Source organism: Pipra filicauda, unplaced genomic scaffold, assembly GCF_003945595.2.
Source record: "Pipra filicauda isolate LSUMZ 115617 unplaced genomic scaffold, ASM394559v2 scaffold100_size2392355_pilon, whole genome shotgun sequence".
Lineage (NCBI taxonomy): Eukaryota > Metazoa > Chordata > Aves > Passeriformes > Pipridae > Pipra > Pipra filicauda.
This window is the reverse complement of record NW_024103441.1, coordinates 1,058,669-1,083,986: the sequence shown is the minus strand read 5'-3', so window position 1 is coordinate 1,083,986 and position 25,318 is coordinate 1,058,669. Positions and strand designations below refer to the sequence as shown.

The window sequence follows — 25,318 nt, the reverse complement described above, 5'->3', positions numbered from 1 at the left end:
TAGGAAAGGAAATGTAGTTTATGCTACTTCTTTTATGACAGAATTTAAAGGGTCTTGCTGTAAGACTCGCCATGTGCTTCTTTCTTTTCTCGAAAACATACCACTAAGTTGAAAAGGGAGATGAATCTTAGAAGGAAACTATTAACTCTGAGGTAGTTTATCATTGTTTGAGTGAAAGGATGAAATTTGCATTTGAATTGGCTCTGAGAGTAGCATGTACTACTAATCTTGTTCCTACTAGAAGCTTGTGAGTAGTTTAAGTACTTCCTTCTTTACTTTTCATGTTCTAGCCTTGGGTTGTAATAGCTCTTTCCCTCCCTCCCCCCCTTCCCAGTAGATCACAAATATATAACTTAAACTAATCGAAGTCCTTAACTCTGCTGGGAGCAGTCACCGTGTGCTCGCCCGGAGATTATTCTGCAGCTGTCACTGTGCTTTCCCTGGCAGGACTGTCACAGGTAAGAGAGCTGGCAGGTCTCTGTCTCTGCCAGGGCAATCCTGCTGCCCCTTGGCATTACCCTCTGCCACAGACTGTGGGTTGGGAGCAGGGCAGCACCTCCCGGGTAGATGGAGGATGTTCCTGAACAGAAGCAAAGTTCCTGGAGTAGGATTAAGTTAAGAGTTGGTCATTCAGAAGTTTGTAAACCTTACCCCTGCAGCTCTGAGGGCAACATTTATTTTTGAAGGTGAAAACGTTGTTGGTTCAAATCTGCCCATTCTGTGTTGAGAAATAAGTAACATGCTGAAGGTTTAGGAATGACAAAGGCAGTGCAGAATTCAGGTATCTTTCCATGAAATAAGGGCTTTCTGTTGAACATGGGCTGGAATCCCAAGTTTCCCTGTCCCATCTTTCCAGTGTTATGTTGCTACACCAAACTTCCTAAAGCAGGATTGGAAAAGAAACCAAACCTAAGTAGATAGGTGGGATTTGGGAATTCTAATTCTCCTGAGATGCTGCTTTGTTTTTCTGTTTCCATTTGATTGCTTTGCTTCTCAGTGCAAACAAGGAGGAAGATTTTAACAAAGAGCTTACTGGGACTGCAGGGTCTGGGTAAGGCAAGAGCACTGTTTGAGCTGATTTGTTGGAAGACAGTTCACAGTTTGGTTTTTACAGGATAAATGAAATACGGAACTCAATTTGATGAGAAACTCACTTGATGAAAAAAATATTAGAATCTGTCATATTGCAAGCCATGGTAAATTTTATCTAACACATTTTTAGGCATGTTCTTATCTGATGATACCCGATTTACTAACCCCCCCAAATGCTAATATGAGCTCTAACTGAATGTTCTGCTGCTGCTATAAGTTATTTTGTGGGAAGAGAGCAGTTTGGCCTTTTTGCTTCACGCTTTAAGTGCTTCTGTCTACAGTCCTGTCTATCTCACAAGTATTTACTAATCTGCACTATATTGCTATGCTGGCACTGTTTAACTAGACAGAAAAATTCGGCACAGAAAGTCTCACTCACAAGACTTTAAACTCTTTTGTTGATTTATATTTTTTTAAAGGAGCTTGACATCTTCATCAAGTTCACAGTGGGCCTGCTTTGTTTGCTTTCTCTTGAATGCTTGATAAGATTTTTCTTCTATTGTTTTGTGCAGCAAGGACAGAACTTGCCATGGCTGAGGTGGTTTTTTTGTAAATCCACAATATGGTCATTGTCTGCTGCTGAATAATTGTGACTGCTTTTTGTACAACCAGAACTAAGGCTTTGGCTGTGAACAGATTCCTTCTTAGCGTGAAAAGAGACTAATCCATGTAAATACAGCCCCAAAATAAAGCTTTACAGAAAAAGGGAAAGGCTGCTAAGCAGGAGGGCAGAGGTCAGCAATTTAACCTTTAACCTAACAAATAAGAAGCATGAAAGTTCCCGAATTGGTTTACAAAGGCAAGCTCCTGTGATCTGTCAGTTTTTCTTTTCATGATAGAGTTGGGTGAGAAAACTGACTGACAGCTAGTGCCTTTTTAACTGCAGGTTGGAATTAACTGCTAAACTGAAACTTTCTTAGGGACACTTTTTCCTAGTGATTCTAACAAATTATTTTCCTTCACCAGCTATACTTAGAGTTTTCCTCGAATTTATAGATGAATTTGAGTGGTTGTTCCTTTTAAAGAGTTCTTGAGAGACTCAATTTAAATACCCAATACTGGTGAGACATTTATATTTCAGCACTTGAAGCATTTAAGAATTTGGTGAAGGGCTTGTTGCAGTTAACTCTCTGTTAACGTGCTGCTCCAGGAGCAGGGCTGCTGTAACTGCAGAGATTGTATTTGGGATGGAGGCAGCTGCTGTTAAAGGGGGTGCGTGTGTGTGACTTTATTTAAGGGACTAATTTTAATGTCAGTTCATCCTCAGTCACCGAAATTTCCGAGGTGGTTTTGTTTTTGTTTGTCCTCCCTTAATGACAACAGGTAATCTCGTTAATGAGTGTTAACTATTGCTTAACGCTCAGTGCATCTGCAATCAGCAGTTACCCAGATACACATTTCTGCGGGGAACTCTCAATTAGAGTGTCATTCAGGTGAAAAAGAAACAAAGTCCTAATGACTTTAAAGCAGCCCCCCTGGAGATTTCAGAGCAGCGGGTTTGGGTGGGGGTTTTGCCCAGTGTTGAAGGCGCCATCCCAGGAGTGAGGGACCATCCGCAGCTGGATGATGCTTCCTGTGGGTGTTCTCCATGGAAGTCTGGGAGTTTGGAATGTGTGCCTGTCTTTGGTGTGCTGCTGTGTGCGTTGGTAATTCTCCCCGAGCACTGCAGAGTGCTCCAGAGCCCTGACAGAGCAGTGCCTGAGAGCAGCACAGCCACGGGGAGCTTGGGGAGGCAGGAGATGAACTGGATCTATTTTATTGCTGGTTCCTTCTGTTCTGGGGGGCCCCTTGCAAGGAGGGAAGGTAACCTGGCACTGCAAAGGAGGCCTGTCAGTGCCTGAGGCAGCACTGCCCTGCTTCTCTTTGCTGTGATATTTTTTTTGTCATGAACAAAAAGCAACATACTCAGGTTTTCTTGTGGGTTTTTGTTGGTTTTGTTCTGTGCTTTTTTTGGTGTGGTGTGTTTTTTGGTTTGGGTTTTGGGTTCTTTCTGAGGTTGAAATAGAGTTAGAGATGATTTGAGGTTAGATTATTATCAAATAAGGATAAAATTCATACCAGGCTTTTGTTTTACTTCAGCAATGCTTGTCAAAACCCCAAACCAAATCAAAACAAAGCCCAAACTCCACCGTTTGTGCTACCAGAGACAATTTTCATTTTGGTCCTGGGACTAGCAAGTTTTGGTAAACCATTTGTCAAAATTCCAGATGCTGACAGATTATTGGCTCTTGGGAAGATGATTTTTATATCTTTTTTAGATGGAAACAGATTTTGATACACTTTTTAATATTACTTATTTCATAGAGGAGTGGGATAGAAACCAAGGAGGTTGAACTTCAGTATTGAGGATGATAACCTTGGATGGAGGGGTGGGAAGAGAGAGCTGATAGTGAGAATCTATTGGCTGGGATGGGTTATAGTCTGGAGAGTTCTGTGTGAACTCTTCCGTGACTGGAAGAGTTGCAGAGTGATGGTTTCTGATTTGATGAAGATAGTCAAACAATAGCAGACTGTGTGGAAGTCCCTTGTGGAACATCATAACCTGGGTACAAAGTTCAAAGATGAGGAGCAGGAGTGGAGGGTCCTGTTTGCTGTGTCACAGAAGGGTCTGACCCCCATGGCATTGACTGACAGTGCAGGCACCTGGGAAGGAGTGGGGAAAAGAACTCCAGGGGTACCTTGGGTGTTGGGTTTGACCCTGGAGCCAAAAGAATTTCCATGCTTCGAATCTGTGCTGGGGTTTGAAGTGTTGGTGGAAGGAATCCCACTCCCAACTCCCATTGCATTCTACAGGTGTTAACTCAACCCCAGACTTACTTCCTTTGAAGACTCATTTAGTTTGAAACTATGTAGCTGTGAATATGAACAGTGGTACCATTACCTTTTGGTGAATTGATTCTTACATTGTTACACCTCTTCAGTAAATTACTCTTCGTTTCTGTCTGTAAGATACTTGGGAGATCCTTGAGATCTTCTGTTCCATTGTGATTAATGTCCTTCTGCACTAAAGGTCAGATTATGTTTGTCCTGTGTGGTTTAAGGCCTTTTGTATATCATAATCTTATTTGCTAAAAGTATCTGCCACTACAGTATGTCACAGATTCCATCTGTGCTGTGTAATTAAATACCTCTCATAGAGATTTTCTGCTGGAAAGAATTCCCACATTAAACCAGAAGTGTCCAGCTTAGTGTGCACCTTGGCAGTGTCCAGGAACAGGAAGAGATGTGGTGAGTAAATGGAATGATGTCACTTGCTCAGTGTTTTATTCCCTCATGACCTGCAGAGGCAAAGGAAAGCAGAATCTCCCCATTTGCCATCTCCCTTGCACGGGTGGCAAAGAGCCTGTTTTGTTCCCCTCAGAAATATTAAAAGTGGCATCCAGTAATTACAGCTTTGCATTTTGGTGCATTTCTCGATTGCTTTGCTCTGCCCTGGCCATGGGATTGGGTCTTTCACTAAATCATCTTGAAGCAATTCTGTATCCAGACCGAATCCTTAGACTACAGTGTGTATCAATCACATGGACAATTAAAATTGAGTATTGACATGTTTTTAAAATAGTCATACATCTCAATTTTGTTTATCTCAAAGTTTTAAAAACCTAATGACCTCATTGCAGCTCGGCTATAATTACCATGTTTAAACTTCTATGCATTTTTTAGTTTAAACAGCCTTTGTGTTTTTTTTAAACCAAAAGAAAATTAATGAGAAGAGACAAAGAGACATCAAAGAGGTTTTCCCTCTGATTGCAGTGTTAGAAGTTTTGCCTGAAAATAGGTTACATTTCTTCTGTTTTCAGCTGAATCCTCATTAACTTTACATTTTAATGATGTCCAGAGCAAATTATACGATTATGGGAGATGCCTTAAAGGGAAGCTTAAAGGACACCTTTTTAATGTTTATTTCTTTACTGGTGGCAGTATTTGCACCAGTGTTATAAACAGCATTAGACTGCTAGAAGTAATTCCAACACATATCAGAAATATCTTCCATTTCTGCCATGTATGTAGTGTAAGTGTCTTTATTTAATATTTAACACAAATGCAGCATGTTGGGGGATATCTTCATCTTTATAGAAGAAAAATGTAAATCAGGTCCTTTTGAAAGAGTTTACAAATTGCTGGTGCATCTCCTGCTCAGTTTAATTTATGATGATAAGGTAAAAGGGAGACATGATTTAGCAAAGTCTCTGAATTGTTTTATTTTCCTGACCCTTCAGTGGAGAAGATGATTGAAACATTAATAAAGTGACAGTTTGTATTTTTACAGTGACATAAAGCACTATTGGGGAAACTTAGTGGCATTTCAATTTATTCCATTTAAGGGAACTCAAATAGCACCAGTTTAGTGTTCTAATGTACTTCTACTAAAAATTAAGATTTCATAATGAACTTTCTAGGTGAAGAATTGTGTTATATCGAATGTGGCAACAGAACCTTGGATTTGGTGCACCTTAAACAAGATTAACTGAAGCTGGCAGTGGCTGGGATGGAATTTGAACAGTTGAGAATGAAAGACATAATTTCTGACTGGAGCTCAGTGAAAAGTTAGGCCAAAAGGTCTTGTGAGAAGTGGGGTGTTCGCTCCCCTGTGCTGACACTTGGTGTCTGTGCTCTGTGAACAGGACCTTTGGGTTTCTTGTGCTGCAAGAATATATCTTTGGGATAGATCTTTGGGAGGTGGGATTATGGCAAGGGAATGGCAAGGGGCAGGAGTGTCCCAAAGCACAGCTCTAAGGTAGGACTCCACTGCAGCTGCCGTGGTGAGGTGTGTTCATTTGAGAGCTGACAGGTTAGTCCTTCCTGCCTCCATCCCCTAACAGGAGTGAACTCCTGATTAATCTGGGACTGTGCCCAGAGATGGGGCTCTGCTTGGCATGGGGTTTTGTGAAGCTCCTGTCCTACTCTTACTCAGTATTTCAGACTGGTACTTGTAAAAGTTTTCTCTGCAGTTGCAGCAATCTGCAGTAGCAGCTGTTGGTAAATTCAACCTCCTGCTGCTCCAGCCCCTTCGTTCCTGGTGCCTTGGCTGCCCTCGTGCCAGTCCCAGGGGGGGTTGCTGTCCAGCCCCAGCTCCGTGTGCTGGGCTGGCTGGAACTGCACCTGCACGTGGGATCTGCTCAGGACATTGGGGAGAGCTGACTTTGCAAACATGGCTGTCCAAATAATCCTTTTTGTCCTGAGAATTCCACTCGAAGGGTCCTACAATTTTATGATCTGCTCTGCCACTGCAATCTATTCCTTGTGTAGCTTAAATCTTTTAGCTTTGATGACTTCTAGTGTAACTTTAGTTTGGAGGTGGTGTCACTGAAGTAGAAGAAGATTGAGAGCAATTTCCTGCCTTTTCTCACCTTTATTTTATAATTATCAGAGAATTTTTCAGTCTTTAGTTGAGATGCATAATAAAAGTACTGGTTAATGAGCTGTAGCTGACAGAAAGATGTGCACGTTATCCTCGTTTCCTTGGCATGCAGGACTTTGTATAGACTCATATTAGCACTGAAAACACGGAATGTTGTTCCTGGTAACTTGTTCCCCAAGTATGTGCAGTGAGGCTGTTTGCAGCCAGCTCTGTGTTAATGATAGTGCAGGGCTGAAGCATTCCAATCATTCATGTGCCTGTCCTCCCTTTCTCATAGGGCTCTCTTGGCTCAGGGTTTTTGCCTTATTCCTTTTGCTTTGTTGTGGTCAATTCAGTCAGTATAATAGCAGAGACACTGGCTTTTTTTTTGCTTTTTTTGCTTTAATAAAGAGTTATGTTAGAGATATACTATAACAGGGATGAGAGCTATTTATGTCCTAAGCTATTGATTTTTAATTAATGTTGCCTGGGCTCATACATGTTGGCAGAATTGCTAACAGCTTGTGGCATTTTTTAATTCACATCTTCTTTTTTGGTATTTTGACAGTGTCATTCATATCTCATGAAAAAGTACCTCGTCAGGTTAAATGTGTTAAAACACCGAGCAAAAAAAAAAAGGAGAGAATGGAACATAGGGCTGCCTAGAAACCTTGATCCATTGCCAAAGTATTTAAACAATTTAGTGTTTTGGTTTTCTAGCTCCAAGCTGCTTCTCAAATCCCTTGCTAATTAATCCAGTTAATTCTTTGTAGACTAACTGTATGCAGGGCTTTTTCTTGGGCCTCTATCACTGAGAACCCTGTTTTGTTTGAAGCAAACCTAAGCTCTGTTATAAAGGTTGTAGTAATAAAGTGAGTACTTGCAGATGTAAATACAGTGTTTTGAGCCCTTTTAAAAGGAGTTGTGTTTGTGTGGGTAACTTCTAATTTAATCTTTCATGTTTAAAAATTCAACATATATGCTTGTGTAAAAAGATGGAGAGAACTTTGTCAGTACTTTGATCACTTAAGAAAAGGCTGTGGAGCCTCTGTGGGACAATGATGGGTTGGAGTGCTGGTGCTGTGGTGCTGCAGTCAGTGAGGGGTGTTCAGTTTTCATCAAGGAAATGTTGTTCATGTCTGTGCTCCAAAATGCGTGTTTGGATATGGGGCAAATAAGGATTTATCAAGCAGGAGAGTTTTTAGAAACAACCTGTTGATAGCTGGAGTTCTTTTGGTGAGAGCACAAGAGAGCTGTGGGTTCAGACCTGGACAAAGCAGCTGGGGAGCAGAGAGCTCAGAAAGCTGGTCACACATGGACTGAGCTAAAGAACGGAGCGTGGGCTCCTCACGGGTGCTCCTGTGGGACAGAGCTGCCACAGCCCTGAGCTCACTGCAGTGTGTCAGGTGTGTTGGAACTGCTGCCCTGTCCTGCTCCCAGAGCTGGGCACGCTGTGGGAGCCGTGGGAGCTGTGGGAGCAGTGGGAGCAGTGGGAGCTGTGGGGCTCCTGCTCTGCAGCCATCCCGAGGGGAAGTGCCTGCTGGGATGTGCTGCCCCACCAGCCTGCCCAGGGATTCGGACAGGCTGCTTCTGAGGGCTTGCTGTCTGTAGGAGAGCTTTCCCTGCTCTCTCAGGGACATTTTGGTAGCTGGATATGTGCTCTCCTGTATCTTGGAAGTATCAAATATCTGAAAACATTCTTTGCTGTTTTGCGGTTAAAATTCCTTTTGATACCCTTGCCTTTTCCCCGGTAGCAGAAATGCTTTAAATTGTTTTAGTGAGATGATAGATTTCCTGTCTAGCTGCACTGAAGATCAGCAAGCTTCTCTTTATATAAAACAAATTTTCCTTCAAGCTCACAGCACTGCTTTAAATGTGTAAATTTGCTTTCTCCCAGACCCTCCTGTAGCTGCAGCATCACAGGGGCACCCAGTGAGCTCTGTGAGCAGCACTGCAGCCAGAGCTGGGCTGTCCTGCACCTGTGGGGACCCCCAGCCCTCTGGGGGTGCCTGCTGCTGGCCAGGGGAACTTCATTCCAGGAGAGAGGAGTCTTTGGGAGCCCCGGAACACTCTGGGATTTTGGTTTCCTTTCATCACATCAGCTACATGAGATGGATTTTGCCACCTTAGGACCTGTTTCCCCTCACCCCCACTAAGTTTTGATGCTGTCCAAGAAGTTCAGCTTCTGCCACCAGCACATCTGACCCCACAGGAACTTTTTGCAGGGGAGCCTGTTGGATGCTTTTGCTGTTCTTCCAAACTCTCCTCTCGGGTAGTGCTTCAGTTTGAGGCTTCCCCAGGGCCTGGGTGGTGCTGCAGCCCTGGGTGAGCTCACTGGGACCAGTCTGTGAGGTGTTTAACTGGGTGCCAGCTGCAAACAGGCTGGCACTGTCAGGGCTGGGCATCAGTGAGCTCAGGGCTCTGAACACCCCCACGGTCCCTGGCTGGAGGCTCAGGGCTCAGCACTCCCTGTGCCTGTGGGCGAGGAAGGGCTCCCTGTGTGCTGGGGGCAGTGGCACAGCTGCTCAAGAAAAGGGGGGTTGTTTTTCCTTCCTTACTACAACACTTGGAGAACTTTTGGTTGACTACAACACTTTGTTCCATGTGCTTTGTCAGTCAGTTCACATTAAACCTGGAGTGTGGTGGTCCATATAGAAAGGAGAGTATTTCTGCAGTACTTTATGGATTTGTCTGATAATCTGAAGTTATGGTTGGTGGATTTTGGAAAGAAATTAAAAAAAAGAAGTTAATCAGTTGTAAAATGTTCTCTAATACGTGGAAAATACAGGTTATTACCAAATTTAAATGGCCAAACTATCATTAAAACTAAAAGCAAAAATAGTGAAAATAAAGTAGTTTGGAAAATGTTTATAAAACTCAAAGTATTTTCTAGTAGTGAAAAGCCTGGAGGTGTTTTGGAAAATACTGTTTGTTTTCATTAGCAATTCCTTTAGGTTTTGTAATGTAGTTGATTGTTTGCCCTGGCCACGTTGTGGTTTTACACCAGTTCCTTTTAACACAGTATTGCTCAAAAGCAATATGACAGTGAGCTGCTATTCCTGGTTTTCTTCAAAACAACAACCAAATTAAAAATTATCTGGTTGACACAAGAAAGTAGAAAATGTGACATTATATGAAAATTCCTCATGAAATTAATTGAATAAGGATTTTTTTAAATGAAGGTCCTGAATATGCCAATGTTAGGTATTAATTCAGTTGGCTCTAAACTCTAACATTATCAAATATAACTTCTTTTTGCTGCTGTACAAAGTGAGCTCAAAGCCATTGTTTTGGGCTGCACGTGCTTGACCACTCAGGAGCAGCAAGCCTGGGCAGCAGGTAGGCAAACAGGAGCAATCCAAAATACATGGCTTGTAAATATTAAAGAGGTGACTGTTTCTTGTAAAACTGTCAAAGCTCTCGTTGCTTTGGTCTTATCTTGTGCAACTCGAGAGTTTGCATTCTGGAAATCTGAGTCAAACTGGCAGATTCAGACAATCCCTGCTTGTGGCTGGTGTTGTTAAACTCCAGATGATGCACTACTTTGGATTAATTAATTAGTCAGGATTAATTTTTGCCGCATGTTAGCTAGATGTGATGAAGGCCTTTTTATTTTTCTCCCTTTCTTGCCTCTGAGACTCTAGAAAAATCTCAGCTTGTGAAAGATTGCCCATGTGCCCTGTGTGGTGCTGGCACCTCCAGACTGTCACATTTTAGTCAGAGCATGAAATATTAGAGAACTGTTTCTTTCATATTTCCAGGACAAGGAGGGCTTGCCAGCTGCTGTGCAAGTGAGGGGACTGTCACCAGGCAACTCTGCTGTCTCAGGATATAAATACAAAGAGGCAGGAGAGAAACAAAGTCAGTATGCATGGCCTGAGCACTTGAAATATATCTCTATTAAATTTATAGAGTGGTGAAAAGGTTATGAGAAAAAAACATACTGATCAAACACAAATAAATAAAAAAATTATTAAAACCAAAAAAAGCCTAATTAAAGTAGGTGTTCCCATTCAACTTCTACATTTAAACCCTTTTGTATAATTATTACAGGCAGCCTGTAAAATGTTTCAAGACACTTCGTATTTCATTTTGTAAGCCAGGCTTTGTGCATTTCTTGACCATTGAAATACAATTTTACCTAATTATATTTTTTTGCAAGTTTTAGCTGCTGTATGATTTGCTGACTAGAATTATAGGGGGGGAAAAAAGAATTAAAAACATAATCCATTCAAAATTTGCTGCTTGCAGGACTCCTGGAGTTTGGCTTAGCTAGCCAGGAACACTGCATTTCTGGGTTGGTGGGAGAACAGATGGTTATGAAGAGAAATATCCCCCTAAGTGCAGAGTAAAGCAAACTCAAAAGATTCACCAAGCGTGCTTTAATGTGGGCCCGAGGTGCCACCAGAGTCATTAACCAGTGCAGGGAAAGGGGCTGAGCACCTCAAGTGAAGGTGGGAGAAACATGTCACAAACAGGACTCCAAATCACGACTCTTTTTGTCTTCTGGTTTTGATCTCTGTCCTTTTAGTTTTAGCTCTGTCCTGTGCACCTCCTTCTGATAGTTCCAGCTTTAGTTCTTTCGGTGTCAGCAGTTTAAAAATTAATCTGGACTGAAAATTTTCTGCTCTCTTTGTAAAGAAATAATTCAGAGTTTGCTGGTCACTGAAACCATCTTATGCTTTCAAATGTCTCCTTACTCTTAGAATGTTAGTTAAATGAATCTGTACCATTATACAACTGATTTTTTAGAAGCTGGAATCCTGGTATGGATGAAACAAAAGAGGTTAAATATTTAACAGAGTGTTGTTTCCCCAGTTGTATTTCATATATTGAACACTGTGCTTGCAACACAACTGTTTCACAACCTCCACTGAAAGAATTGGTAACGTTTTGATTAAACCTGGAGGGTTCAGGGGAGTAAATAATAGCAGTTCGGATGGAAGCTGGTGCCCTGTGCGAGGGTCTGGCTCAATGCTGTGTGTGTGCCAGGCTGGGCACTTCAGAGCTTGACATGACACCAAAGACCTGCTGAGGACTTGGGACGAGGAAACCAGAGCAGCCTCTTCTTGTGCTGAAGGGCAGTGAATGGTTTCCCTGGCTTCTTATCCAAGAAGGGAGTGTTGTTTCTGCTTTGCCCTTGCTGTACTTTAGTTTTTTAGCGGGATTGTGGAGTGAACGTAACCAAGACCCCTTTAGATGGGAAGTTGGCTTGGCTGCTGGAAGCTGTGAAAGTCTCATATCTGAGGCTTGCTCTGAATGGGTCACAGGGGGACCAGAAACCCTGAGGAGGGGGACCAGAAAACCAGGCAGCTCAGGTGTACAGACACAACTCTAAAGCTTGTGCCATTCTTGTGCTGTTGGAGCTGTTACCTCTCCACATCTTCATTCTGCAGAGCTGTGCATGGTTAAGTAAAAATCTGTGAGGAAGTTGTAGTTTAACCTGCTTTGCTTTGGAAGGATTTTTCAAAAATACGTATAAGACGTTGCTGAACACTGTCTAGGAAAGTTTTGCTCCTCACTGCCCCTCTGGTTCTCGAGGTGTTAATAATATAAAAGCAATTATGGAAATCATAGTGATTTGCTTAATCTCTTCTGGTTTTCTCCCTTCCTTCCTGTTTCCTATGATGTATATTTTATGTTGCCTTTGCTCTCAGTCTTTCCTGCTTTTGCATCACTTTACTGAACTCTGAATTACCAACCTTATATTTCATTTCTAGATGAAGCTGTCGGGAAAAGCGTTTTCCCGTCACCAGTGAGGTTTGTGGCGCTCTCGGGGCAGACTCTTGGAGCTGTGTGAGGAGAGGGCAGAGCTGGGCTCTGTTCTCTCTGCCCTCAGCCCGTGCCTGGGGTACAGCTCTGTCCCAGTGTGGCTGTCACTGAGCTCTGCTCGGGGGTCCCAGAGCCCTCCGGAGCTGGGCAGGGCAGGCTCTGCTTTCCTGCTGCCCTGTCCCGGGCTGGGCTGGCTCTGGAGCTGGGCTGGGCTGTCAGGGTGCCCTGCCATGGGGTGGGCTCGGGCACTGCCCCTGCTGTGCTCGCTGGGGCCTCGGGCCCTGCACTCACACACTGTGCTGCTGAGGGGCTTTGGGGGGGTGCAAGGCACTCGTGGAGAATGTTCTTTACATCTGGCTCGTTTTCTGACTGTACACTTTCAAAATAAGGGGCTCTTTAAGAAGAAAAGATTAAAAGATTGAAGTCTTAAAGCTGTGTATTAAATAAAAATGGAATTTTTTATTCCCTGCGTATTTTGTCTTGTTCTGAGGTTTCGTGTCTGCCGTCCTGGGTGTGTAGGTTTTTTCTCTCCCGCATTTTCTCCACCCACCCCCTGCCTTTTCCCCTCCTCCCCTGCTTCCCCCACTCCGGGATGGCCTCTGCTTCCCGGGCTGCAGCAGTCTGGGGGCAAGCAGGAGTGTTCGGCCGTGCTGAGTGCAGGACACCCGGGAGTTGGCAGAGGTTTGGAAAGGAGTTTGCATTGCTTTTTTGTTGTGCTGCATAAGTATGAGAATGGGTAACGGGTGTTGAAATTAAAGTTACTCTGAATTCATTCCAGTTCATTTTGGAGGGACTGCAGCTATAAGGACCTTAAAGAAGTGAATGAGGTAAATCATTTAATTAGGGAGGAAAAATGAGGTGATTTTCACTCTATTTTTCACTTTGGGATTGGTGTATCTGAATGATGTGTAGCCAGTACGGATTAAGTTGGCTGACTTTTATCAAAAGGAACAGGTCAGTTTGTGTTGGGTTTACATGGTTAACTCTGGGAAGTATTTTCTGGTAATTTTTTGAAAACTTCCCTGGTTTTATAATTTCCATACAATTCAAATAACAGACCGGTTCGAGTTGGGCTGTTTTTAGAAGTAACCAAGCATGCCTCTTTTAAAGGCAAAACTCACTTTATGATGTCAGAAAAGTTGAGAGTAAAAGAGCAGCATAGTTACACTAATATGCCATTGTAGCATGTTCCCATCCTGTCATCTGGAAAATTAAATCAGGTTCCAGCATGGATTAACATCCAGACTTGTGAGGAGGGGAAGGTAGTGTCTTAAATGCCATGAAATTGAACAATGGGATTATACAGTTCACAGCTAATTTCAATATTCGGCTGGATTTGGCTTTTTGTTGGACAAGATTGTGCAGGGAGAGGCAGCAATAGCTTTTAGAACTTGGAAACATTCACGTTTTTAATGAAATACTGACAATAATAGCCTGAATGTGGTTGAGCAATCAATACAGTGCTCTGCACAATGCACCCAGAGTGGTGTGGAATCTCTGCCCCTGGAGGGAAACGCTGAGTGTGTTGGCAGTGAGAACTGTGCTCACCCCTGTGGGATCAGGGCTTTGTGCTCCCCATTTGGAGAGAACCTATAAATGCCCGGCCAGGACTGAGATGCTGCTGAAATGGTGCAGCAAAGCCTTGCTCTGCTGTCCCTTCCAGAATAACCCCACGCTCAGTCGCCCGTTGGTCGTGGGAGAAGTGATTCCATCGCTTCCCTGGGAAGCCCCTCTTGAAATCATTGCAAAGGAAAGTGCTGCAGGAACAGCCACGGAATCCGTTCCATAGGTGGTTTTCCAAACAGCTCTCCCAGGGTGTCTGTGCTGAGGAACAAGGGCTGGGGCAGCTCCAGCTCTGTGGCCAACTGAGATCTCACGGCAGCAGCTGCTTTGTGTGGAGCTGTGTCCTCTGGGAAGAGGCTTCCAGTGATGTGTGTCAGGTTGGGAAGTGAATCTCAGGACATTTGTGTGACATGCCATTGGTTTAAAAGCCTTTCTAAACCTGAGTGTAAGCAATAGGAATAAAATCAACATTTGTCTTGGTACCAGCAGTTTAAGTTTGTGACAGATGTATTTCACTGCACTTACACCCATGTAAGAATGGGAGATTCCAGGTGGGGTGGTGTATTTTAGCTTTATTTTGGAGTGTTATTGTTTGTATTCTTACTGCTTTACACTTGTAACTTACAACTTCCAGTGCTGTATTTCACCATGTGATTAATATTAATAGATGACTGTTTGTCAGCAGTTGCTTTAGGCACAAACTGTGTGGATCTTGTCGTCTTTGTGAGCTGGAACTACCAAATCAGGTGTAATGAAAGATAAACAGGAGATACTAGGTTACCATGCCACAGGTTCAACCTGTGGCACAACCTGAGTTCTTGTTTTGGGGTGTGGGAGAAGTTTAGTTTGAGAAGCAGCTCCATAATTCCTGTGATTTTTCCTGTCTGAGGTTCACTCGCACTGTGTTTGGCCGTGGTTTGCAGGGTCTCCTGCCCTCAGCTGAGCTTTCAGAGCTCTGTAACCTTATCAGTGACTGCTCAGAGCTTTGCTGGAGTGGGGCAAGAGGCTGGGCAGCATTTCAGTCTGGCTCTTCCCTTGTTCTGGTGTCAGCAAATAGATTCCACTCTTCTGAACTTGAAAAAAGTATTTTACATGTGTTTACTTTGCATCATTTCACTCGAAAGCCTGTTAAGTACCTGGAATAACAGCGTTCCCTGTGTTTTGAGTTGCAAAGGGTTTTCTTGCTGTCTGGAGCTACAATGGAGCTGCATCTCACTGTTTGCATGTGCTGTGCAAAACAAATTACTGCGAGTTAAAGTGTTTGAAGTTCTCAAGTTACTTTAGTTTTACAGGCAGAGTTGACAGTTCTGTTCATGTCTTTCCCAAGTATTTTCACACGGGTGCTGAAGCAGTTTTCCTGATCCTAATGGTGCTGATTAAAGCTGAATCCTGAGTGCTTGGCTGGGCTACCCACCTGTATCCCTGATGGTCTGACCATTTTCTCCTGTTCAGAATGATTCAGATATCATGTCTGTTGGGATTATTGGGTACCCTGTGCTTGTCCTTTCAGGGCAGAGCCTGACCATACTGAGTAATAGCAATGTTTGGTTTGTACATCTTTATATTCCATAGTCAGATGTGTTGAGGGCCACTATTTCAATGTATGGGTTTCTGTCAATCCTCTTGGTGTAGTGAGGGTGCTCCAGCTTCCTGGAACTTCATGTCACGCCCACATAGAATGAAATGTAGTTTTACTGTGTGTGTATGTGTAGGTCAGTGCAGTTGAGAACACCTTTCTCATGCACACATAGTAAGATGTGATGAAGTTTCTTCTCCCCTTGTGTAGTGTTTTCCAAATAAAGATGCTGCAAGTTTAGTCAATATTCCCAGACCATTTAAAAGCCCAAGTGGTGGAGCTGCCACAGTTTAAATAGAAAGTACTTGTGCAAACATGAGGCCGGGAGGCTGCCAGGCACATCCCAAAGGTGGGGCCCTTCCCTGCGGGGATCAGGTCTGGCTGGGTCGGCCCCCCCTGAGGCTGGACACAACCCATATCCCTGTGTCACAGGGGCCTGGGACACCCAGGGCAGTGCCCCCCGTGGGGGGGGCATAGTTTCCTCTCTCCACTGCTCCTCACTTGCTGTGCTGAGGTGTGAAGCTGGACTGTGCCTTCATTGCTAATTGTGTGTGGAGGGTGCTCATGGCAGCACAGCTGGGCACATCTGTCTGTGTGTTTGGACACTTCATTCACCTGTGTAGAGACTGAAGAATTTTCAAACTAAGGCTTTAAAAGGTGATCCCTTGCTTTGTTTCTGCTTTGCTGTGTTTGTGTAGAAGGGTTTGCTCACACGTGTATGTGAAGTGTGATGCACTGTACATGTGACTGTCTGTGTGCCCTGGTGAAACATTAACACTCAGCACCTGATTCTCTGCAAAACGTTCAGCTGGGAGGTTTATAAAGGTCCAGGCTGTTGGATTTGTCCTGCAGAAGGAACACACCTCACAAGGAGTTGGCACCTGCTGGCAGCAGGACCAGCGATGGCCGAACGGATCCCTCAGTGACCTGCCCTGAGAACCTGGGACCCCAGGGGATGGTGCCACAGCCAGACTCCCTCCCCTGCAGCTGAGCCAGGGAGTGGCCTCGTGCAGTCCCTCTGGGGCTGTGTCACAGTGGCCTCGTGCAGTCCCTCTGGGGCTGTGTCACAGTGTCACTGCCACGGAACGGGCAGGGCTGGGCAGAGTGTCCCACACCCCGGGCGGGGGCTCTGGGGATAACCTTGGGTGTTCCAGTGCTTTACACTCTGTCTTGAACTCTTGCCTGAGTGTTTGGTTTGGTTTCTGTAATTAAAAAAGGAATAATTGTGGAATGGAATGTGGCCTTCTCCACTGTATCCCTTTGAAAAGCGCGTGGCTTTGAAGAGGTCTGTTTTAAATAGGTTGTCGTATAAATAATTTCAATCATGATATTCTGTTGTTTTATGAACATCTCTAATTAAATTTAAGATAACTTCTCAGGGAATACTACCATATTATTTATTCTGACAGCCAGAGGAATAAGGACGTTGCATCAGTCTGGAATGCTTGCTAATCTGAAGTGTTTCACACTTGTTTTCCTGATGGAGAGCTTCCAGGGCTGCCTTAATTGCCTCTTTCGAATTCTGGATAAATATTTTTGTCTTCTGGGGAGCACACCTTAACATGAAGTAATTTTGAGAGATTTGCAATCTGGTATCACTGAAAACTGTCTGTGGAGATAAACCAGTGCAGTGTCTGGAGCTGGCAGAACTGGTGTGATTTTAACCCAAATTCAGTGCCCTGGGTAACCATTTCCTGGTGACAAGCCCAGCTGGCAAATCACAGCCAGAAAGATATTGCACAAGGTAACAGCCTGGAGTTCAGTCCAGCACCAGGGCTCCCCTTATAAAATAATGTATAGATAAATATATATATTTACATATATATGTGTGTATGTACACACAGACATTTTTGATTTCACGTGTTTTGTGTGTGTTTTATGCACAGTTTTTGTCTTTCTGGAGGAGGGTAAAGGGAGAGCCTTGAAAAGTCCTTCCCTGCTCTTATCAACACAGCAGCCTCAGCTGCCCTCCTTGGATCCCCTGCCAGGGTTGCTATCATCTTCTGATCAAATATTAATGTGTGATTCTCTGCTTGCTCACTAATCCAAAGCCAATTAATATTATCTGTCAATTATTTACAGATCCTGAGGTGCGGAGGCAATTCCCAGAGGGCTACAGTGACCAGGTTTGGAATGCGTAATTAATTTTTTACATGACAAAATTTATTTCAGGGTTGTTCAACATATTATTGCTGCTCTTTTTACTGAAAGAGATAAATGCATTCTTAGAAAGAAAAAGAAGCTGTAATTAGGAGCAGAAGGATACAAACATTTTTACACTGAAGGCAGCAAAGGGAAGAATTGGGCTCTCGGAAGGTTGGTTTACAGCCCCGAGTTTACGAGGGAACATGAGAGCGGGCAGGAAAATTGATTAATAAATTTCCCTTTTTGCCTTTGGGTGCCAGAGCCGCAGTTCATTTGGCAGAGCTCTCGGCATTGTGTGAGGGTTTATGGCTCTGTTTAACGGGGCACCTGGCACTCCAGCGCATTTTTGGAATTCCTGCCTGCTCAGGCAGCCTCTGCTCCGCTCAGAGGGATGCTGTGACCCCAGATGTGTGGGTGGGACACACGGGGGTTCATCATTTAGTTGGAACACAGGTTGGGTTAGGGATTTTTCACCAGGTCTGTGGCTGACTCGAAAATGAGCAACTTCAGGTTACGTTGTGTTTTCTGTGCTCTCCTGTGTCTCCTCAGGAGTGGACTGGGCTGGGGTCGGAGCCCAGGGAGGGGGATTATTCCTGGGGTGTCTTAAGGCCACTGCAGTTCCTGTGGGTGCTGGTGGTCAGCACTGGGGTGTCAGTGCCAACTGAGCTCCTGCACCTCAATTCCTGGGAAGTGCTGAACTTATGGCATTGTATAACTGTTTAATATAACAATAACTTGTGCCTCAACGAGTCCCTGCTATTGGGTGATAACTGGTTAGGGTCAGCACAGCTGTTTTGTCTCAGTCCTTTCCCTCTAGTTATGTATTCATGCCACATGATATTGTGTGTCATTTAGACTGAAGCATTTCACAGATTGTGAGCTGTGCTGGCTCGCCAGGGCCAGGACAAACGTTTTCATGTTGGGCTATAATCACTGTGCAGGGGGACCTTGACCAGGCCTTCTGGGTGGGTTTGTAGCAGTAGCAGTAATATTTTTTCAAAGCAGCTATTGAACTGCTTTTCACTGTAGTTCATTGTTAGGACTTCCTGTGCACTTGGGTACAGCATGGAACTAACCCTTGTGGAGGACTGCAGGTCCTGCCACTGTAGGTCTGTGATTTGTTAATAAACGTGCCTGTGTTTGTGTTTACCTGAGGACTGACTTCTTTCCAGCACCCTGTGCAGTGATCAGTCAGTTGGGTGTGAGCTGATGGTCCTTCAGAGCTGGGACAGTCACTCGTGTCCATGACCAAGGTGTTACAGGACAGCCTGGTAATACAATTGACTTCATAAAATTCTTAACAGCCCCCTTTCTTCTGCTGCAAATGATTAGACTTGTATAATATTGCTATGAATATGCAAGACCGAATCAAACTCAGAGGAGCCACAGGCTCATAAAAATTCTTAAGATGTTCACCCAGTCCCAGTCAGAGTTTCCGATGGCTGATGTCAGACCCCCAAAACACACAGAGCTGTGTTTGTGTGGCTCTGGGGGTGGGTTCTTACATTGTCACGTATTTTGCACATGCAAACTTAAAGGGGAAGCAAAAGAGAGGAGGCTGAACTTCTCAGCCTCGAGTAGATTTCAGAAACGTTTTTCCTGTTGACGCACAGGAGTATTTTCTGGTCCTGGTAACTGGACATTCTGAAAGAGGAGAACATGTCCAGAGCTGACAGATCTGGATTTGAAAAATCACCTGCGAACATTTAAGTAAACCAGAGAGGAAGAGCTTCATCCATGTTTTTACTGATGAATTTAGAGCTCTGAGAAATATATAGGTTGCAAATCAGGCCAGTTAGGTTTATTTCTTAAAGCTTCTGGTTTTTTGTTTTTTTGGAAGAAAAAAATTGTCAGAGTGCCAAGTCACTGCAGCCCAAGATGCACAGTACAAACCCCTCGATTTCTCCATGTGTTTCTGTATGCAAGGGAGAGAGATGATCTGCATGGTAGTGCAGGCAAAAGTTGTTTCTAGCAATCAAACATTTATGATTTAATCCAGAAGGAATATTTGAGTTAAATCAACACAAGGTAAAGCACTTATTAGTAAGAGGAAAAAAAAAAAAAGGAAAAACACCTCAAGTTTTTTTTTATTCATCTAAACTCTCAGTGCTTGTTTTTACATACACTGTATTTCCCATGTACCAGCACATCTGATCAGAGACCCTCGCTGCTGCTAGATGTTTTATTCTGTGTGTTCTTTGTACCTTACAGTAAAAGAATCTGTCACAAATTATTGTGCCTCACTGCTTTAGAAACTGAGAAAAAAGGGAGGTTAGATTGACATCTGTGACTGAATAATGATGACCAGCCTTTTGGCTCCCCTTGAGCCACAAAGCCAGCATTGCCTTTAGAGAGGAAAAAGGAGTAAGAAGAAAGGGGAGGGATAAAAGAGAGTTACAAATCTGTGGTCCCGGAGATGTATTACTGTTGGGCCAGTTGTCTGCGTGGTATGATAATCCATTTTGATCTTCTGTCTTAATTGTCTGCTAAAGACAAATGGGCAGTAAAAGTTCATCAGTTTCATCTTTTGCTTCTCATTTAGAGACAGAATAAATGATCCATGGCTACAGAAGAAACCTTTCTTTCTGACACGGAAGTAGTGCAGACCCAACACGTTTTATTAAAATATTTCTCCCTCATTATTTCAGTCCTCTCAGCTCTGATAGATCTTACTGTTTCATGAAAAATGTAATCTGAAATGTAAATAAGGGGTTTGATACAAAGTCAGGAAGTAATGAGCAGGCCAGCCACATTGCAGGAATTTTGATTGTAATTACTGACAAAGTGAATTCTGCGTGTCCTGATTTTTTTCCCTCAAGTTGTCTTTGACACGTTCAGACCACAATGACATCTACGGTTTAAATCTGTTAAATAACTGTATAAGGGAATATTTTATAGAAAATGTCATAGACAAGGTAACTGAGGAGCCTTACTAAGGGGAGAAAATGCTAATGATTGCTCCAGGCCACTTGAAATGGGTAAAACGGGGCTCCTTTGACTGGCAGGAGGGGGCTGGAGTAATCTTGAGATACATTTTTAAAATAAGAGTGTTTTAACTTCTTGGGCTGTTTTATAATGGCTTTCAAGAACAAAATGTGTATTTATGTGTTTGTGGTTGTACCTAGCATGAAATCAGTAATTGTTGGTATTATAAGCAACAGTTTTTCAGAGCTGGCTTTTTAGCATGACATCCGAATTTAAACCAGATGAGAACTGAGTTTTTCTTTATAAAATGCAGTCACTGTAGGGAGAAGTATCCTTTTAAAAAATAGAGAAATACTTCTGTATTTTCTGGTTTGGGTTCCTGACAAAACTTTGTTAATGAAGTCAGTTTTTTTAGGTGAGATCCTGTACTACTGGAATATTGCAAACACCAAACCACGGCCAGGCTGCTTTACCCTTATCACCATGTGTATTTTGGCTGCCCACTGTTTGGAAGATTAATGCCAAGATAACCTTGGCTCTCCTGGGCCAATTAATTTAAGTACAGGGAAGTTTGCAGCAAAGATACAAACTTCTGTCAGAAACAATGTCACAGCAAATAGTTGTTGTGTAAATATATAAAAATAGAAAACAGTAAAGCAATCAGCGAGAGCTGTAGGAGGAATTGCTCAATCTTGTCAAAGGCAGGATATTTTTCAATTTTTTGTTTCGGTTTTTTTGAGTGGTGCATCATTTGGTCCCTGACTGTTTTAATCTTTATAGCTCCTCTGGAAAGGAAATCAGAAGTGCTGTGGTGATGGTTCCCGTTTGTGAGCTGCTCTCAGTGGTATGATGGCTTGTCTGTAATTTGATGAACTATTGTATGCTCAGTTAATTACTCCAGGAATGACTGAGGTATGTGTGCTTGCAAGCTGGTACTTATGCAGATTGCTACTTCTATTCTGCTGGTAATTTTTCTTTCCACTGGCACTGAAACAGAGTTTGTAACGAAACCAACAATCTTTATACATTTATAGATAAACTGTAAAACTTTTATGGCAGTCTTTATATAGAAACTAATGGTCTTTCTTGTACCAAGTCTATGAGCATTGTACAAACATTGCACACAGGGAAAAATAAAGAGCACTTTCTTTGTGTCATTGAGAGTTGTGTGATTGGAGAGGAGTTACACAAATGGAGCATAAACCCCCCGTCTTGAGAAGTCTGGGTGCTCTGAGGGGACTGAGTTGCTTGAACAGGGATGATTATAATCCAGTTGGATATTTCTGAATTGCACACAGTATCCTGAGCATAAACTCCTTGCCTTACAGGCTGCACACACTGTGTGATAAATCCTGCCTTGAGAGCAGTTTAAAATAATGGCTGTCCTTTAAGGAGCAAGTGAACAAGTTGGGTTGGAAAGGTTGAGTAATTAGTGATTTAGAAAATCTAGAAAAGTGGTCCTGGTGTTGTGAAAGCCACTTTGTATTAACCCAAGGCAGTGTAAATAGTAAATGTCTGAAGCATTTGCTCCTCAGGTGTGCAGTCTTTGGTGCTCGCAGGGTGTGCAGAGCCCTCACACTGCACTGCCACAGGGAGGCTTTGCCAGTGAAATGCAGATAAACCAGGATGGATGGGGTGGGACAGGTGTGGCCACTGCCCTGTGTCACCTGGAAGGTGAACCAGCAGCAGGAACAGCCACCTTTGGGTGCCCAGGGACAGGTGAGGAGCTCCCCCTGTGCCCCCAGGGCAGGTGGGACAGGGCTGTGCCACGGGAGCTTTCTGGAGGCAGTGGAGCCCGTGAGGACAGAATGGTGGACAGCACCAAACCGTGGGCTTTGACTACAGAGCTGAGGGCTTCCTGAAGTCAGAGTGGTTTTTTTAGACCAGATGTATTTTCTTTAATGTAGGAAAATAAAGAAAAATCCTCATTTATTCCTCATTTGCTCTTTCTTAAGCATCCTTGTCACATGGTACAAGTTGCTTTTTCATTACCTTTTCTTTAGACCAAACAGGTGAGAGGTCAGTTTTTCTTATGTATTTCTATCTGTGCCTTTTCTACGCCTCTCTAGTATAATTTAATTAGAATAAAAACTGCAGAACCAAGTGTGCTGTGTGTGTGTCTGCAGCAGGGTGTGTGTCTGCAGCAGGGTGTCTGTCCTGTTCTGGGTGCAGTGCAGGGTGTCTGTGCTCCATGGAGCTGCAAACCTTGAGAACTACAGGGCAAAGCTGATTTGCATCTCAATAGAACCTTTGCCATAGCCTGTTCATCCCAGTTGCATTTTAGAACTGAAGTTAATAACTGTAAGAAGGAGAGGTTGGTGCAGATTCCATGGTGAGAGAGCTGAGCCAGGAGCTGTGTTTGACACAGGAGCTGGCTTTGGTGAGCAGGGGTTCACACAGCACTGGAGCACTGGAGATTTCTGTCTGGTTTTGTGTGTTTATTTTACTGCTGTTTGGTGATTGGCTGCAAAACTCAGTGCAGTGGATTTGTGCAGAGCAAAATCAGTCTGTGTAAGTACCCCTGAAAAAAGTTAGTCCTGAGAGCACCTGAGGCAGTGTTGGACTCTCTGTGAAAACCGTGTCAAAAACCAGTGTCCAGCAATCAGAAAAATTCTGAATAGAAATGGAGCAGTAATTAGGTTCAAGTGTGAGGAAATGGGTGCAAGGCACTTTCTAAACAATTTCAGTTTTCTTTCATGTAAAATTCAAATCGATCTTGGGAGTTCAATAAACATAATTTGATTTTACCACAAATGGTTCAGTGCGTGCAAATAGTGCTGGATACAGTCACATGGCCTTTGTTATACAAGAGGTCAGACTGGATGATCATAATGGTCCCTTCTGGTCTTAAAAACCTGTGAATATATGAATAATTTACAACCTGTCCTGCCAACCCTCGTTCGTTGAGGTGGTCATATTAAAATCCTGTGGGACTGCTCGTGTGAGTAAAGGTTGTGGGATCAGGCCTGAAGTGAGTAATCTTTATCACTTATGTTTAAATTTATTGATAAAAGTATAAAATATTCACTGCAAGTAAAGCTGGGTTTCTTTAAAATGGGAGATGCTTTGGCAGTAATATTCTACTTGGGTTTGTTAAGCCAGGCAGTAGCAAAAGAGTTTTGGAAGTTCTCTTGTTTCATAAAGAGATAGTGCAAAGCATTTACTTTGCATGATGCCTTAATTGAGTTTTCCAAATTATTTTGCATCCATTATTCTTTGTTCTTTTTTACATTTATTTTTCAAAGGAATAGTTGCAAAATAGCCTGAAAGAGGATTTGTTGGTGATTGATAGATGGCACTAATTGGTGTTCACATACTCAAACTTTCACATGTGTCTGGACAGCAGCGTGAAGCTGGTGGCATCTTACACAGACAAGCTGGAAATTACCCTGAAGTGTTAAACCAGGGAAGTCCAAAGTTCTTTGCTTTATACTTGGAAAACTCCAGATTCTAAGTTCAGTCATCTTTGGGCATATCAGCTCCTTTTTCTTACAGTAAAAAGCACTTCCCAAGGCTAATGAATGTTTTTTTAGCTTTCAGGTTTTTGACCACATTTTTCTCTAGCATATTCTTGTATTTGGAAATCTAAAAGTTGTGAAAATACTGACAAATTTGAAGAACTGTGTCCTGTTATAACCCTCAGTTGTCTGAGGTGATCACTGACTTCACCTCATCTCTGCACAGTTTAACTGTTGGAAAAGTTCTCCTTGCCCTGGGGGCAGGAGTGTCCTCATCACATTCATCCTCTTTAATTCCCTGCTCTGGGGAACTCTCAGAAGGGTGTGGAGGGAATGCCCAGCCTGAGGAGCAGGGCCGGGCAGGGCTCACAGCTGGGCAGCTGTTGCCCCCTTTGGGATGTTGGGTGGTTCTGTCGCAGTTCCCACCGGGGGAAGGCAGTGAAGGACCTTCAGCAGTGGCAGCTTCAAAGCTCCTCCTCAGCAGCCCGTTCTCCAGCAGTGAGGAGGATCCTGCTCCCAGCAGCTGGACACCTGGGAGAAGGCAGATCCCATGGCTGTCCCTGCCTCTGGAACTGGAAAACTCCAGGATCCCTGGCTGTGTACCAGGGGCATTTTCCTTGGCAGTCTGAGTTCAGTTTTAGTAACAGTTCCAGAAGTGGGGGTGTGTTTTCCCCTAAGCCCCACTGCCCTGAGGGACTGGTTTCCTCAGTGCTCCTCAGGAATTATGCATTTGCTCAGGTGTTGGTTTGGAGCCCCAGTCTGTAGCTCATTCCTGCTCAGGGTGTCACTAACGGGGGATTTATGGTATGGAATGGCCAAGTGAATTCAGGATACACTCTAATATTGTCTTTGGTAACCAGGGCAGGAAGAAACTGAAGTCTAATGTTACTCTCTCACACTTTTTAATGCTTTGAATTTCTAGAAAAGAGCTTGTCAGTGAAATGACTCAATTTTACAGTGGTGGAATTTCTGCACTATGGAAGTGGCAGCACAGGGATTCCAAAGGGCTCCTGTGCACGAGGGTGGTGTGAAATCCTTACCTTGCCCTCTCAACCACAAAGTTCTGCTCTTGACTTTCACCTGTTTTCAACATGCAAGTTTCTGCACATCCTTTCTTTGAGAAAGGGACGGGAGTTGATATTTAATGACTTTTACTATTTGTTGAACGAAGTTGTTTGTTTGTTTCTTTTGGGTTTTGTTGGTTTGGGGGTTTTTTTTGGTTGTTTATTTATAACATCCTAGGGATTAATTTTTCCTTTAATTTAGTTTCCCATCTCTTGTGCCTGGATGCAGCAGAAGTGAATATGAGAATTTGCACCCAGCTAGAAGAGATTACATCTTTAAAAGCCAAAACCGTTTGTGGGATTTTTTTTTTGTACTCCCTGAAAACTGAATCTCCCGTTGGGGCTGAACCACAGTGCAGATTGATAGAGGTGTAAAGTGGTC

At 43.4% G+C, this 25,318-nt stretch overlaps 1 protein-coding gene across 2 annotated transcripts in view; it reads left to right on the top strand.

Annotated features, from left to right (window-relative positions):
- The window catches only part of DENND1A (DENN domain containing 1A), a 152,006-nt gene that overhangs the window by 11,278 nt on the left and 115,410 nt on the right, over positions 1–25,318 (top strand). For both annotated transcript variants that reach the window (XM_027741337.2, XM_027741335.2), the window contains exon 3: positions 17,427–17,470. In XM_027741337.2, the coding sequence (XP_027597138.1) occupies positions 17,427–17,470 (44 nt within the window). The remainder of the gene's footprint in view (positions 1–17,426; positions 17,471–25,318) is intronic.